Source organism: Amblyraja radiata, unplaced genomic scaffold (genome assembly GCF_010909765.2).
Source record: "Amblyraja radiata isolate CabotCenter1 unplaced genomic scaffold, sAmbRad1.1.pri scaffold_723_ctg1, whole genome shotgun sequence".
NCBI classification, from domain to species: domain Eukaryota; kingdom Metazoa; phylum Chordata; class Chondrichthyes; order Rajiformes; family Rajidae; genus Amblyraja; species Amblyraja radiata.
In genome coordinates this window covers 45001-60825 of record NW_022630740.1, presented here as the reverse complement: position 1 = coordinate 60825, position 15825 = coordinate 45001, and the positions used below count along the sequence as shown (strand labels likewise).

General features: G+C 52.4%; 1 protein-coding gene and 1 long non-coding RNA gene across 2 annotated transcripts in view; both read left to right on the top strand.

Moving 5' to 3' along the window:
* Positions 1–1067: 1067 nt before the first annotated feature.
* LOC116970315 (zinc finger protein 239-like) lies at positions 1068–1830 on the top strand (the record flags this gene model as incomplete). Its single annotated transcript, XM_033016985.1, has 2 exons — positions 1068–1245; positions 1585–1830. Coding segments are annotated over exons 1-2 (399 nt in total), but the record flags the coding sequence as incomplete, so codon positions are not given.
* Positions 1831–2860: 1030 nt separating this feature from the next.
* Positions 2861–15825, top strand: part of LOC116970316 — a 23128-nt gene continuing 10163 nt past the window's right edge. The window contains exons 1-2 of the long non-coding RNA XR_004411102.1: positions 2861–2969; positions 11353–11358. This is a non-coding gene — a long non-coding RNA (uncharacterized LOC116970316). The remainder of the gene's footprint in view (positions 2970–11352; positions 11359–15825) is intronic.

Below are 15825 nucleotides of genomic sequence, written 5' to 3'. Positions count from 1 at the left end.
ACAAAAAACACACCAAATGCTGGAGTACCTCAGCGGGACAGGCAGCATATCTGGAGAGAAGGAATGGGTGATGTTTCGAGTCGAGTCTGAAGAAGGGTGTGCCACCAGGCCGAAGGGGTGGGCAAAGGCCCTGCCACAGAGCGGACAGGTGAAGGGGTGCTGGCTGGTGTGGACTCACCGGTGATCCAGCAGGTCGTCAACGCGGGTGAAGCCACAGGCTGGACATGCGGGTGAAATACTTGCCACACTCAGTACACACAAAGGGTCTCCCTCCGGTGTATATCAGCTGGTGCTCCCGCAGCCCCCTTGCCGCAGTGGGAGCAGCCGCTCGCCGGTGTGGGCCAGCATGTTGGAGCAACTCACCCCCTCCCCATCCTTCCCCACCTCCACCCCACACCACTCGCCCCCCCTCCCCACTTCCCCCCTCACCCACTTCCCCTCTCGTCAAGCACGCGTTAATAATGTTCTGTTTGCCAACTTGTTCCCCTCCTGTAGGGTTTAGGAGCCTTTGCTGTGGACGGAGAGATGGGGACGTGAGCAGCCATTGAGGGCGAGCCTCCCCCCCGCCCATCTGCTCGGTGTGCAGGCTGAGCTTCGAGGGGCTGAGCTTCAAAGGAGGACCACATGACGGGGCAAAACAAGGAGAAGCGTTATGAGTGCGACGTGTGTGGCAAGGCCTGGCAGTACCCGAGCGAGCTGGAGATCCACCGGCTGGTGCACACAGGAGAACAGCACACACCCTGGACACTGTCTCTTCACCCTCCTGCCCTCAGGAAGACGATACAGGACACTGAGCGCCCGCACGACAAGACTGAAAAACAGCTTCTACCATAGAGCTGTGACACTACTGAACTCTATCCCCCTCCCACATTGAGCCCCCCCTCTCTCTCACACACCCGCCAATACTCCTGTATGTTTATGGTTATAGTTAAATTTTTTAATAGTTCTTTTTTTTAAATTGTATTTTTTATACTTATATTCCTGTGCAGCTGGAGGACTGCTCCAACAGAATTTCGTTGTCTTGTACAATGACAATAAAGATTATCTTATCTTATCGACTGCTCGTACTGCGGCAAGAGCTTCAAGACGGCGATGGTCCTGGAGACCAACCGGCGGGCGCACACGGGTGAGAAGCCCTACACCTGCACCGACTGCGGCAAACGCTTCGCCAAGTCCAGCAACCTGCTGAGACACCAGCGCACCCACACCGGCGAGCGCCCCTACAGCTGCGCCCAATGCGGCAAGGACGTCACCTTGTTTAGTCACCTGCTGCTGCACCAGCGCACCCACACCGGTGTGCGCCCCTACACCTGTGCCCAGTGCGGCAAGGGCTTCAACGAGTCCAGTCACCTGCTGCAGCACCAGCGCACCCACACCGGCGAGCGACCCTACACCTGCGCCCAGTGTGGCAAGGGCTTCACCCAATCCAGGCACCTGCTGGTTCACCAGCGCAGCACCCACACCGGCAAGCGCCCCTACACCTGTGCCCAGTGCGGCAAGGGCTTCACCCGCTCTGACTACCTGCAGAAGCACCAGCGCACCCACACCGGCGAGCGCCCCTACACCTGTGCCCAGAGCGGCAAGGGCTTCACCTGCTCCTCCAACCTGCTGATGCACAAGCACACCCACACCGGCGAGCGCCCCTACACCTGTGCCCAGTGCGGCAAGGACTTCACCCGCTCTGACTGCCTGCAGAAGCACCACCACACTCACACCGGCGAGCGCCCCTACACCTGTGCCCAGTGCGGCAAGGGCTTCACCTGCTCCTCCAACCTGCTGGTGCACAAGCGCACTCACACCGGCGAGCGCCCCTACACCTGTGCCCAGTGCGGCAGGGGCTTCACCAACTCCGGTGTGTGGAGAGCCCTTTGCCATGGCCTCCCACGCCCTGTCTCACCAGCGCGTGCACACCAGTGGCCAGCCCTACGACTGCCCGTACTGTGGTTAGTCGTTTGACAGCTCGCGGGGGTTGCGGCAGCACCGGCGGACCCACGCCGGCGAGCAGCTGCTCCCACTGTGACAAGAGAGCACGGGGGCTGCGGGAGCACTAGCGGATACACACCGGAGAGAGACCCTTTGTGTGCGCTGAGCGTGGAAAGGGTTTCACCCACATGTCCAGCCTGTGGCAGCACCGGCGTACCCACAACGGTGAGCATCCCTTCCCCTGCCCATCCTGTGGTAACGGCTTCACCCGCCTTGACCACCTGCTGGAGCACCAGCGAGTCCACACCGGCCAGTGCCCCCTCACCTGCCCGCTCTGTGGCAAGGCCATTGCCCGCTCCTTCAGCCTGCTGGCACACCGCCACGGGGATAGATAGGCGCTGTTTAGGTAAACACAAAATGCTGGAAGGAATGGGTAACGTTTCTGGTCGAGACCCTCCTCAGTCTTGACCCAAAATGTCACCCAGTCCTTCTCTCCAGAGATGCTGCCTGTCCCGCTGAGTTCCTCCAACGTTTTGTGTCCTATTTTGTAAACCATCATCTGCAGTTCCTTGTTTTAAACCATTCTGGATAACCATCTCTGCACCTTCCCCAAAGCCTCCACATTAGTCTTGTAATGGAGTGACCAGAACTGTATGCAAAACTCCAAATGCTACCTGACCAATGTCCCTTAAAGCTGCACATATATATTCCTCACTCCTTATCTCACATCCTTTTATCTCCTTATTTTCCCTCGCCTCTAGCACTTACTTCACTCATCTGCCAATCACCCCCTCACCTGTCAACATAGTGTCAGTCTGAAGAAGGGTCCCCGACCCGAAATGTCACTTATCCATGTTCTGCACAGATGCTGCCTGACCCGCTGAGTTACTCCAGCACCCTTTGACTAAGCTCCTGTTGTTTGGGGGTTTGTAACTAAAGTTTGTGATCGATATAACCATAGCATGAGAAGTATTGTGTTAATGACGAGAAAGTTTTGAATGGGTATACTCTGTGATTGATGTGTTAGACGTCATTGCTCCAACTCTGTATAAACATGTGACTATGTTTCCAAATTACCAACAAAAGATGCTGTATGTCTTTGTTCATTAGAGTGATAGCCCAGGAGGGTTAAGTATGTGTTGCATACTTGACTTTGTATCCCCTGCCACTCCTGCCGGCTAAATGATCAGTAAAGCTTGTGTTGGTTGATCTAACTTATTGTGAGTTGTCTGTTTCAAGAAATGTACCTTTACAGTTCTGGACTCCCCCAACATGGGGAACATGTTTCCTGCATCTACACTGACCAATGCCTCACTAATTTTATACAATTTTATAAGATACCCGCTCATCCTTCTGAATTCCAGTGAATACAAACCCAGTCGACCCATTTTTTCAATATATGTCAGTCCCGCCATCATCTCAGGAATTAACCTTGTGAACCTACTCTGGGCTCCCTCAATAGCAAGAATATCCTTCCTCAAATTTTGGGAACAAAACTGCACACAATTCTCCAGTTGTGGTGCCACTGGGGCCCTGTACAACTGCAGTAGGTCCTCCTTGTGCCTAAACTCAACTCCTCGCCCTATGAAGGCCAATATGCCATTGGCTTTCTTCACTGCCTGCTGTACCTGCATGCTTACTTTCAGTGACTGATGTACCAAGACACACAGATCTCGTTGTACTTCCATTTCCCTGACCTGACACTATTCATGTAATACAGAGTGCTGGAGTAACACCTTACACTTCCTTATCTCTGTGTCTCACTCTCCTGTGATTCTCAGTCTGTAGAAGGTACCTTCACTCCAGAGATGCTGCCTGGCCCGCTGAGTTACTCCAGCATTTTGTGTGTGTCTGTGGATAACATGGATTGGGGCCGTTTTCTTTCGGTCATGACCCCTCTTCAGACCTGAAACATTATCTATCCACATTGACCAGTGATGCTGCTTGACCCTAATTACACCAGCACTCTGTGAAACGTCACCTATCCATGTTCTCCAAAGATGCTGCCTGACCCGCTGAGTTACTCCAACACTCTGTGAAACGTCACCTATCCATGTTCTCCACAGATGTTGCCTGACCCGCTGAGTTACTCCAGCACTATGTGAAACGTCACCTATCCATGTTCTGCACAGATGCTGCCTGACCCGCTGAGTTGCTCCAGCACTCTGTGAAACGCACCTATCCATGTTCTCCACAGATGCTGCCTGACCCGCTGAGTTACTCCAGCACTTTTTAATGTAAAAATAAACAGCCTACCTTGCCTTGTCCCCTACGTGAGATCCGTCCTGTTGTCGGCGTTCACGGCTTTAGAAGATGATTATTAATTTACTCCAACACTTAAATTATCCAACTTAGTTTAAAAATAAGTGCAGAGAACGGCAGTCGGAGCGATTTTTATTGTGCAATTAAACAGGCTGATGAACATCAATTTAAACAGCCTGGAGGAAATGTCATTTTAAACCCGCCCCCCTCTCGAAGGCGCCAAAGTGAATTCTTGTGTGAATGTTATTTGGACACATAGGCTATTAAAAAATGTTGATATTTTCTTAAGAAATGGATAGATGTTTAGATCTAGTAATTGAATTATGTAATTAGCTACAATTGGGTAACTAACTAATTATATGTTTTAATTTCAGGTCATCCAACTAAGATTGTTTCATATTTGTTTCAGAATGTTTCAATCAATAATAACCGAACATTTCTTTTGGTTCTCTTAATTTTTAAGAAAGTTATGGGCTTTTGACTGTCCTCGATCACAGCTTTGGTGTTAAGTCAATGGAAAAGCAATAGGGAACAAGATGCTAATTTCCGAGTATGAAAATTGCCATAACTTTTTTAATACTTAAAAATATGAAAGTGAATTAGGTGACAAATTAAACTTCTTTTTATGTTTTATCTGATGGGATAAATTACAGACTTGATGTTTAAAATCCCCACATGTTGTAACATTGCTACATTGAGGTGGGGACGGAGGGGGACAAAGGTGAGACCTTTGCTGAGGACAGACCGTTGGGTGTGGGGGAGGTCGGGGATGGTGAACACCCGGCAGGGATGGGGATTGGGGCCGGCGGAAGGCAGGTGGGTGGGTGGGTGGACTGGGGGCGATGGAGGCGATGTGTGGGTGGTCAGGGGGTGAGAGGGCTGCTGTGTGGGTGGGTAAATGCAGGGGTCAGTCACATAGTTAGAGGGGGATGGGGAAGACTCAGTGGACCAGCCACTGGGGTTAACAAGGCTGGGCAGACTAGCTCTAGGAACCAGCGCAGTGAAGCCCAGGAGAGTGGGAGTGAGCAGCGTGGAGGCTTCAGGCCCAGTGAAGCAGAGTCCAGGCTCCAGGTGAGGCGACGCTGCGGCTGCTGGAGGGAGGGAGGGAGGTGATCGTTGTGGAGAAGCGAAGCCCGAATGGACGGCCGTTGGGGAAGAAGGTTCTGGAAACGCGAGCGGGAGGGATGGCGGGAAATAACGGGCGTCAACGGCTGAGGGAGCGCGGGAGCGTTGACGGTTGGTCGAGGGGGGGGTGTTGACGTCACTGGACCTCGCGCCGATGCCCCGCGCTCTGGCCCCGCCCACACAGACACACGCGCGCGATGGCCCCGCCCACACACGCACACGCGCTATGGCCCCGCCCACATACACGCGCTCAGACCCCGCCCACCCACACACGCGCTATGGCCCCGCCCACATAAACGCGCTCAGGCCCCGCCCACACACACACGCGCTCAGGCCACGCCCACACACACACACGCGCTCTGGCCCCGCCCACATACACGCGCTCTGGCCCCGCCCACACACACACGCGCTCTGGCCCCGCCCACACACACACGCGCTCTGGCCCCGCCCACACACACACACGCACGCGCTCGGATCCCGGGTGGAGGCGGGAGAACGGGTCGAGCACACGGTGTCAATCAAATGCAGCTGCTTTAAATTCATGCTTTTTACCCCTTTACAGTCGCTTACCAGCTGTCCCAGCTTCGGAGCGGTTAACGGCGGCGATTAACGGTTAGTGAGTGGGGGGAGGGAGGGGGGGGGGGGGTGGAAAGAGAGAGGGTGGGAAAGCAGGAGTGGGGGGGGGGGGGGGGGGGAGAGGAGGTGAGGGAGAGAGCGTGAGGCGGGAGGTTAACCGGCTGGAGAGTTTTGTCGGCGGGGGCGTCGAAAGCTGGAGCCGCGCAGGAGCGAGTGTATTACAGTTGTGGGGCCCGGGAGCGAGTGTAATACAGTTGTGGGGCCCGGGAGCGAGTGTAATACAGTTGTGGGGCCCGAGAGGGAGTGTAATACAGTTGTGGGGCCCGGGAGCGAGTGTAATACAGTTGTGGGGCCCGAGAGCGAGTGTATTACAGTTGTGGGGCCCGGGAGCGAGTGTAATACAGTTGTGGGGCCCGGGAGCGAGTGTAATACAGTTGTGGGGCCCGGGAGCGAGTGTAATACCGTATGGGGGGCCCGGGAGCGAGTGTAATACAGTTGTGGGGCCCGGGAGCGAGTGTAATACAGTTGTGGGGCCCAAGAGCAAGTGTATTACAGTTATGGGGCCCGGGAGCGAGTGTGATACAGTTGTGGGGCACGGGAGCGAGTGTAATACAGTTGTGGGGCCCGGGAGCGAGTGTAATACCGTATGGGGGGCCCGGGAGCGAGTGTAATACAGTTGTGGGGCCCGGGAGCGAGTGTAATACAGTTGCGGGGCCCGGGAGCGAGTGTAATACAGTTGTGGGGCCCGGGAGCGAGTGTGATACAGTTGTGGTGCCCGGGAGCGAGTGTAATACAATTGTGGGGCCCTTGGAGCGAGTGTGATACAGTTGTGGGGCACGGGAGCGAGTGTAATACAGTTGTGGGGCCCGGGAGCGAGTGTAATACCGTATGGGGGGCCCGGGAGCGAGTGTAATACAGTTGTGGGGCCCGGGAGCGAGTGTAATACAGTTGCGGGGCCCGGGAGCGAGTGTAATACAGTTGTGGGGCCCGGGAGCGAGTGTGATACGGTTGTGGTGCCCGGGAGCGAGTGTAATACAATTGTGGGGCCCGGGAGCGAGTATATTACAGTTGTGGGGCCCAGGAGCGAGTGCATTACAGTTGTGGGGCCCGGGAGCGAGTGTAATACAGTTGCGGGGCCCGGGAGCGAGTGTAATACAGTTGTGGGGCCCGGAACGAGTGTAATACAGTTGTGGGGCCCGGGAGCGAGTGTAATACAGTTGTGGGGCCCAGGAGCGAGTGTAATACAGTTGTGGGGCCCGGGAGCGAGTGTAATACAATCCTCCTCCCACCCCATCCCTCTCTCCCCCACCCCCTTCCCTCTTCCACCACTCCCGCTACCCCTCTCCCGCTCCCTCCCTTCCCACTCCTCTCCCCCTCCCCCTCCCACTCTCCCTCCCCACCCTTTACACTCTCCCTCCACCCCTAACCCCCTCCCAACCCATTCTTCCCCCGCCACCCTACCACTCTACCCATCCCTCCACTCTTCACCCTCTCCCTCCTCCTCCCCTCCTCCCCCTCCTCCCACCCCTCCCTCCCCATTCTTCCACTTATCTCCCCCTATCCCTCTCTCTCCCCCTACCTTCCTTCTCCCTCCCCACTCTACCCCCTCTCCGCTCTCCCACTCCCTCCACACTCACCCCATTTCCCTACTCTCTCCCCTCCATCCTCCCCTCCCTCTCTCCTCTCTCCCCTCCTCCATCCTTTTTACCCCCACCCCACCTTCTCTCACCCCCTCCCGCACCCCTCTCCTCCTCCCTTTCCCCCTCTCTCCCCTTCCACCCCAACCCTCTCTCCCCACCTCCCTCCTACCCATCTTTGCCTCTTCCACCACTCTCCCTACCCCTCTGCCCCTCTTCCGCACTCTTACCCTCCCCTCTCCCTCGCCACTATTTCCCCTCTCTCCCCGCTACCCCTCTCTGCCTCCCATCCCTCTCTACCCCGCCACCACCACTCTCCCCTCCCTCCACACTCTTCCTCCTTTCTCCCTTTCCCTTTCTCACTCCTCCTTCCCATCCCTCTCTTCCCTTCCCCCACCCCTCTCCCCCCTCCCCATCCCACTCTCATCCTCCCCTTCCCCCTCTCCATCTCCCCTCACCTCTCTCCCTCCTTCCCTCCCACCCCTCTCCCTCCCACACCCTTTCTCCTCCCCTCCCACCCTCTTCATCCTATCTCCTCCCACCCCCTTCCCCTCTCTCTTGCACCACTCCTCGCTACCCCTCTCCCACCCGCTACCCCTCCCCCCCCCTTCCTGCCCTCCTCACTCTCCTCCCACTGCCCACTCTCCTCCCCCTTCCCATCCCCCTCTCACTCCCCCTACCCCGCTTTTGCTCTCCCTCCCAAATCTGCCCCATTTCCTCCTCCCCCTCCCCTCCCTCCCCACCCCGTCTCCCCCTCACCCCCTCCGCCCACCTGTGTGTTTGGGGGGTGGTTAGTGTGAGTGTGATGCTGCACCCCCCCCGCAAACGCGCGTTCTAGTTTGGTCCATTAATCCACGACAATGAGATTTAAAAATCATGCTATATTGTGAATTCTTGTGTGAATGTTATTTGGACACTTAGGCCAATTAAAAATGTTAAACCTTCTCTAAAAAAATGGATAACAGTTCTGTACTCCCCCAACACGGGGAACATGTTTCCTGCATCTACCCTGTCCAATCTCTCACTCATTGTATACGATTCTATAAGAAACCCGCTCATCCTTCTGAATTCCAGTGAATACAAACCCAGTCGACCCATTCTTTCAACATATGTCAGTCCCGCCATCATAAAAATAATAATATCTTTTATTGTCATTGCACGTCAGTGCAACGAGATTTAGTCTCATTTCCTGAGAAGGTTGCCATTTTCTTTCATTATTGATAACTCAACATGAATTCTGAAGAATTCCGAAGAACACAGTCAGGCCAGGAAAAACTTGTTTTATTTGTTAGGCAAGGCACAAATGCGTCAAAGACTTTATTTTTTTTTTAACACACTTTAAAATGCTTTTAAGTGTTTGGGCCAGTGGCAGGCAGCTGGTACCGTGAGCCGTCGGCTGTGTGCAGCTTGGCTCACTTTTGCATTTTCATTTGGGTACAGTATGAATGAGAAGACTGAGGATGCAGATTATTGCTAATGAGGGAGTGCAGTGTAGGTGTACACGGTTAATTCCCGGGATGGCGGGACTGGCATATGCTGAGAGAATGGAGCAGCTGGGCTTGTACACTCTGTAGTTTAGAAGGATGAGAGGGTATCCATTGAAACAAATAAGATTGTTAAGGGCTTGAACACGCTAGCGGCAGGAAACGTATTCCGGTTGTTTGGTGAGTCCTGAACCAGGGGGCACAGTTTAAGAATAAGGAGTAAGCCATTTAGAACGGAGTCGAGGAAACACTTTTTCTCACAGAGAGTGGTGAGTCTGTGGAATTCTCGGCCTCAGAGGACGGTGGAGGCAGGTTCTCTGGATGCTTTCCAGAGAGAGCTTGATACGGCTCTTAAAAATAGCGGAGTCAGTGGATATGGGGAGAAGGCAGGAACGGGGTACTGATTGGGGATGATCAGCCATGATCACATTAAATGGCGGTGCTGGCTCGAAAGGCGAAATGGCTACTCCTGCACCTATTGTCTATTGTCTATAGTCTATTGACTTGACTTGAAATGGATTGGCGACTTGAAATGGATTGACTTGACTTGGAATGGATTGGATTGACTTGACTTGAAAGGTATCCACTTGACTTGGAATGGAATGACTTGACTTGACTTGACATCAAATTTGATTGACTTGACTTGAAATGGAATGACTTGACTTGACTTGAAATGGGTTGAAATTGATGATTGACCCGCTACTCACTGTCTTTTGCTTGACTTGGCTTGAACTGACTTGACCTGAGTTGTGGATTTACTTGGCTTGATTTGAAATTGATTGACTTGAAATTGATTGACTTGACTTGAAATGGATTGATTGACGACTTGAAATGGATTGTCTTGAAATGGATTGACTTGACTTTAATGCCTTGGGTTTAGTTGACTTGAAATAGAATTACTTGACTTGACTTGAAATGGGTTGACTTGTAATCGATTGACGAATTGAAATGGATGTACTTCAATTGACCACTTGGAATGGATTGATTTGACATAAAATGGATTGACTTGACTTGACCTGAAATTGATTGACTTGAAATGAATTAATTTGACTTCAAATAGATTGACATGACTTATATTTTTTGACTTGACTTGGCTTGAAATGGACTGACTTGAAATGGATTATCTGTCGTGGGAGGGGCGCCGTCCAATGGCTGCCTAGCCTGCAGCTGTCTGTTTTTTTCGTCTCTTTTTCTTATTTTTAGTTAGTTTAGTGTTTTGGTTTGAGGAGTTCTAGCTTTTTATGTGTGGGCGAGGGGGGGGGAGGGGGAATCTAATTTTCAGGGTCCCTACCTGGTCGGAGAAGCAGCTTTTCTCCGGGCTGCAGCTTCGACCCGTCCCAGCGGCCTACCAGCGGGCCTGGAGCGGCGCCTCCTGAGGGGACCGCCTGGAGCTTCGGCATCGGCGGCGGCGGCGGCACCGGCTCAGCACCGACGACGGCACCGGCTCAGCACCGACGACAGCACCGGCTCAGCAGCGGCGGCGGCACCGGCTCAGCACCGGCGGCGGCACCGGCTCAGCACCGGCGGCGGCACCGGCTCAGCACCGACGGCGGCACCGGCTCAGCGGCGGCGGCGGCACCGGCTCAGCTGCGGCAGCGGCACCGGCTCAGCACCGGCGGCGGCACCGGCTCAGCACCGGCGGCGGCACCGGCTCAGCGGCGGCGGCGGCACCGGCTCAGCGGCAGCGGCGGCACCGGCTCAGCACCGGCGGCGGCACCGGCTCAGCGGCGGCGGCGGCACCGGCTCAGCACCGGCGGCGGCACCGGCTCAGCGGCACCGGCTCAGCACCGGCGGCGGCACCGGCTCAGCACCGGCGGCGGCACCGGCTCAGCGGCGGCGGCGGCACCGGCTCAGCGGCGGCGGCGGCACCGGCTCAGCGGCGGCGGCGGCACCGGCACAGCACCGGCGGCGGCACCGGCTCAGCAGCGGCGGCAGCGGTGCCGGCTCGGCATCGGCGGCGGCGGAGCTGCTGGTCTCGAGTAAGGAGGCCCGACTATGGGTGGACATGGGGATGGGACTGGACTTTGTGCCTTTGATGTATCTATCTGAAACTATCTATTACTGTTATGTTGTATTCTTTTTTTATGTGCTGCATGGCAAAAAGAATTTCACTACACCGAAAGGTGTATGTGACCAAATAAAATTTGAACTTGAACTTGAGTTGCCGTCACCTAACTTGAGATGGTTTGACGACTTAAAATGGATTGACTTGACTTCAAATGGTTTGACTTGACTTGACTTGTAATGGCTTGGCTTGACTTGGCTTGGCTTGACTTGAAATGGACTGACTTGAGGGGGACAGAGATAGTGGGAGAGAGTGGGAGAGAGAGGAGAGCGAGGGAGAGTGGAGAGTGAAGGGGGAGACAGGGAAGAAAGAAAAGGCGGTAGGAGAGAGAGTGGATAGAGAGGGGAGAAGACATTACGGAGATAGGAGAGAGTGGGAGAACGGGAGAAGGAGATGGGAGAGAGGGTAGTGAGAGAGGGGGAGAGGCGGGACGATGAGGGGAGGGCAGGAGAGAGGGGCACGAGAGGGATAGATAATACGGAATGGGAGAGGGGAGAGGAGGGATATATAAGGTGAGAAGAGAGGGGCAGTGAGGGGACATGACTGTGGGAGAGAGAGAGGAGAGGGTGGGAAGAGAGATGTGGAATTGGGCGGGGGCGTGTGGGAGATAGCGGGGTAGGGGGGGAGTAACACTGCTAGCCGGGGGGGAAGATAGAGTAGGGGGGGATATAGAGAGGGAGAGGGAGAGTGGGGAGAGCGAAGGGTTGATGGAGAGATGGGGAGAGAGGGGGATATAGAGAAATACATGGGAAGACAGGGAGGGGGTAGAGAGACGGGGAGAGTGGGTAAATAGAGATAGGAGAGAGAGAGTGGAGAGAATGGGGCAGAATGATAGAGAAGAGCGAGAGATGGGGTAGATAGAGGGGGAGAGACAGAGGGGTGAGAGATGTGGAGAGAGAGTTAGGGGGGAGAGCGGTGGGAGAGAGAGGGAGGCGAGAGAATTGGAGAGAGAGGGAGATAGAGAGGGGGAGATAGAGAGGGAAGAGCGTGTGGGATTGTGGGGGCGAAAGTGGGGCGGCGAGAGGGAGCGAAGGGACAGATATAGAGAGGGGGAATGAGAAACATAGATACATAAAAACATAGAGCAGCGGTGCAGGAGTAGGTCATTCGGCCGTTCGAGCCTGCACAGCCATTCAATATGATCATGGTTGATCATCCAACTCAGTATCATGTACCTGCCTTATCTCCATACTCCTTGATTCCTTTCGGCACATGGGCCACATCTAACTCCCTCTTAAATATAGCCAATTAACTGGCCTCAACCACCCTCTGTGGCAGAGAATTCAACAGATTGACTACTCTCCGTGTGGATTTTTTTTCTCATATCGGTCCTTAAAGACTTCCCCCTTATCCTCAAACTGTGACCCCTTGTTATGGAACTCCCCAACATCGGGAACAATCTTCCTGCATCTAGCCTGTCCAACCCCTTAAGAATTGTGTCAAGTCAAGTCAAGTCAAGTCACAGTTATTTATTTACTAGACTAAGTTGGGTCCCAGCATCACACAGGAGGGCTGGACACCCAACACAATATTCCACCTCTCCACCAATTCCAATATTGCTGGACAGTGGGGGAGGGGGGGGGCTTTATGTTGCGCTAGTATGAGTGTTGTGGGCCGAACGTACTGATTTCCAGAGGGCTAGTATGTAATTTGTGGGCCACATGGATTTTTGGGCAGGCAGCACAGTCACTGAGGGCTGGCAGCTCAGTCACTGAAGCAGTACAATCACTCGGACCTGGCAGGCTGGCGGCTGAAAAACTGCCAGAAATTCTGACCAAAACAGGCGAGACTGTAAGAGAAAAGGGGAAAGAGGGTGGACTGAATGGATTATTGGGCTGACAGTTCACTAACATTTACAGCTGGTGGGCTGGCAGTTCACTAACTCACGGCTCGTGGGCTGGCAGTGCAGTCACTCACGCCTTGTACGCTGGCAGTTCACTCACCCCCCGCCCCCCACTCTGCTCCCTGCCATTCCCCTCCCATCCACACATTCAGTGCATCTCCAAACAACCCCCCCCCATGCACTCTTAGTGGCTCTTCCACAGAGCAGCCGTTCCTGCCTATTATGTTCTATTGTGACGAAGAGCACACGGCATTAAAAGTGCAAAAAGGTTTTATTAAAGTTTAAAATGTGAATGACTCTTAAAATATAAGAACAATTTAAATTTTAAGGATGAGATTTATTAAGTTTGTGCTTGTTGTGTCTTGTTGTGTTCTGCTGCTCACTGCCTCTTGATGACTATTTCCTGTTGATAAAAAGAGACAATTTTAATATAGAGAAAGCCAGCGGTCGAATTTTAAGAAGGAACATCTGAGAATATCTCAGAAGTCATCATTCAACGAAGCACACTATTAATGACAACATTCTTGGGCGATGTTCCATCCTTTAGGAAACCTTTGACATTTCCCATTATATTTCTGTTGAGCTAGTATGTTGGGCCAAAGGTACTGGTTTCCAGAGGGCTAGTACGGAGTTTGTAGGCGGAATGGATTTTTGGTCTGGCAGCTCAGTCACTATGGGCTGGCAGCTCAGTCACTGAGGCCTGTGTACTGGCAGGGGGGAGGGGCACCAACATGCTTAGTGTTGCTGAAGACATCTGGAAGAGATCTGTCCACAACTTCAAAGCGTTCTCTCGTAATCATTGGACATCATCCCAAACAATGACTTTCACTTGCCTCGTGAAATGTGCCATCTTAGAGTTCTTCTCGATGTTGCACAATGTATCCTCGGCCACTTGGATGGGTATCTTGAATCGAGAATGTGTCGTTCTTCCACCAGGCAGAAATGTAGCTGCTATCCAAGAGGATACTACAGCAATAGCCACATCACCTTGACCTCTAACATTTCCTGACATGGTGTTGAAAAAGCAGCCCAAAGACAATTTCAATTGTTAATGAACACTGAAGAATTTGTGCAAAACATTTTTTTGAGGTAGGGGCTGTCAGGTTGGGGTGGGGGGTGGTAAACATCGTGCAACCAAGGGAGGGGCACAGCTTCAGGTGGGGGGGTTCACGTGAGCTGATGAGAAATGGGGGGGGGGGGGGGCTCATGCTGTGGATGAGTGCGGCTTCAGTGGGGATGCATCCTATAGCCAGCGGAGGGCAGCATCTTGAGCTGGGGATGTCAGTGGAGGAGAGGGAGCAGTGAGCCATTTACTCATGACCTGTGGACTCACTCACTGCTTTGGGTTTAAGTCATGCCCTTTAGACTGACCGACTTTCACGGCTTGTGGACTGACTGAGGCCCGACTTCTAGAGTCACGTCCGACTTTTGTAAACTGAAAACGGTAACATCTACATTGAGGAACAGCTTCTTCCTGACAGCCATCACGCTATTAAACATAACAAATAAGCTCTGAACTACGAAATACTATATTATTACCCACCCCCCCCACACCCCCACCCCCCCCCCCACCCCCCCCCCACACACACACACACACACACACACACACACACACACACACACACACACACACACACACACACACACACATATATATATAGGGAGGTTTCACGGCAGTCGGGTCGCGCTACACCAAATAGATTACACGCGATGTACTGCTGGTAGGCACCTACCATTGTTTCCAACTCCATCTTCCAGGGAGATGCTTAGTGAACATTGGCCGTTTGCTCACTGCATTTCATCAACACTAAAGCATTATTTGTGTTTTTACTTGATTCCTTTGGCAACTAAAAAGTTTCAGAATTAATAAATCTTTTTTTTTTTTCAATCGCCCATGGTTCTCAAGTAGGTTTTTACGTACAAAATGAAAACGCATCTGAAGAAAAATTTACAGCCAGATTTATCACTTCTGAGAATTTTTAGATACCAAAGGAATCAAGAAAAACACGAATAATGCCTTACTGTTGATGAAATGCAGTGAGCAAACACGATAATTCTGGTATTTTCAATCACGATATCTGCACAGCCAATGTTTACCAAGCACTTTAGCTGCTGTTGTCCCTTCAATTCTCGCTTCTCTTTACCTTCATTTCATTTCACGTTTGGAATTCTAATGTTGGGTACATGTCTCCCACACTTACCCCAACTTCCACAATTTTTTTCAGAGCACAAATTCAACATTTTGGCGGTTTTTAACAGTTAGGAAAGTACGCGTTTCTTGCATTAATAACATATACTGGAAGTGACGGATGTCTTCCAGATGGATTTAGCGGCTCCTTGCGTCAAGTCCTATGACATTGTGACCTTACGTGCAACCCCCTATTCACACACACACACATGCACACACATTGACGCTCACACACATATATATTCACACACACATTCATATATATTCACACACACACACATATACATATATGCACACATATATATATATTCACACACATATATCCACGCACACACACATATATATTCACACACACACACACGCATATATTCACACACACAAACACACATATATGCACACACACATATATTCACACACACACACATATATTCACACACATACACACACACACATATATTCACACACACACACACACATATATTCACACACACACACATTCACACACAGACATATATATTGACACACACACACACATACACACATATATTCACACACACACATATATTCACACACACACACACACACACACATATATATTCACCCACACACACACATATATTCGCACACACTCACACATGTTCGCACACACTCACACGTATTCGCATACACACACACACAAATATATATGTTCACACACACACAAATATATATGCACACACACA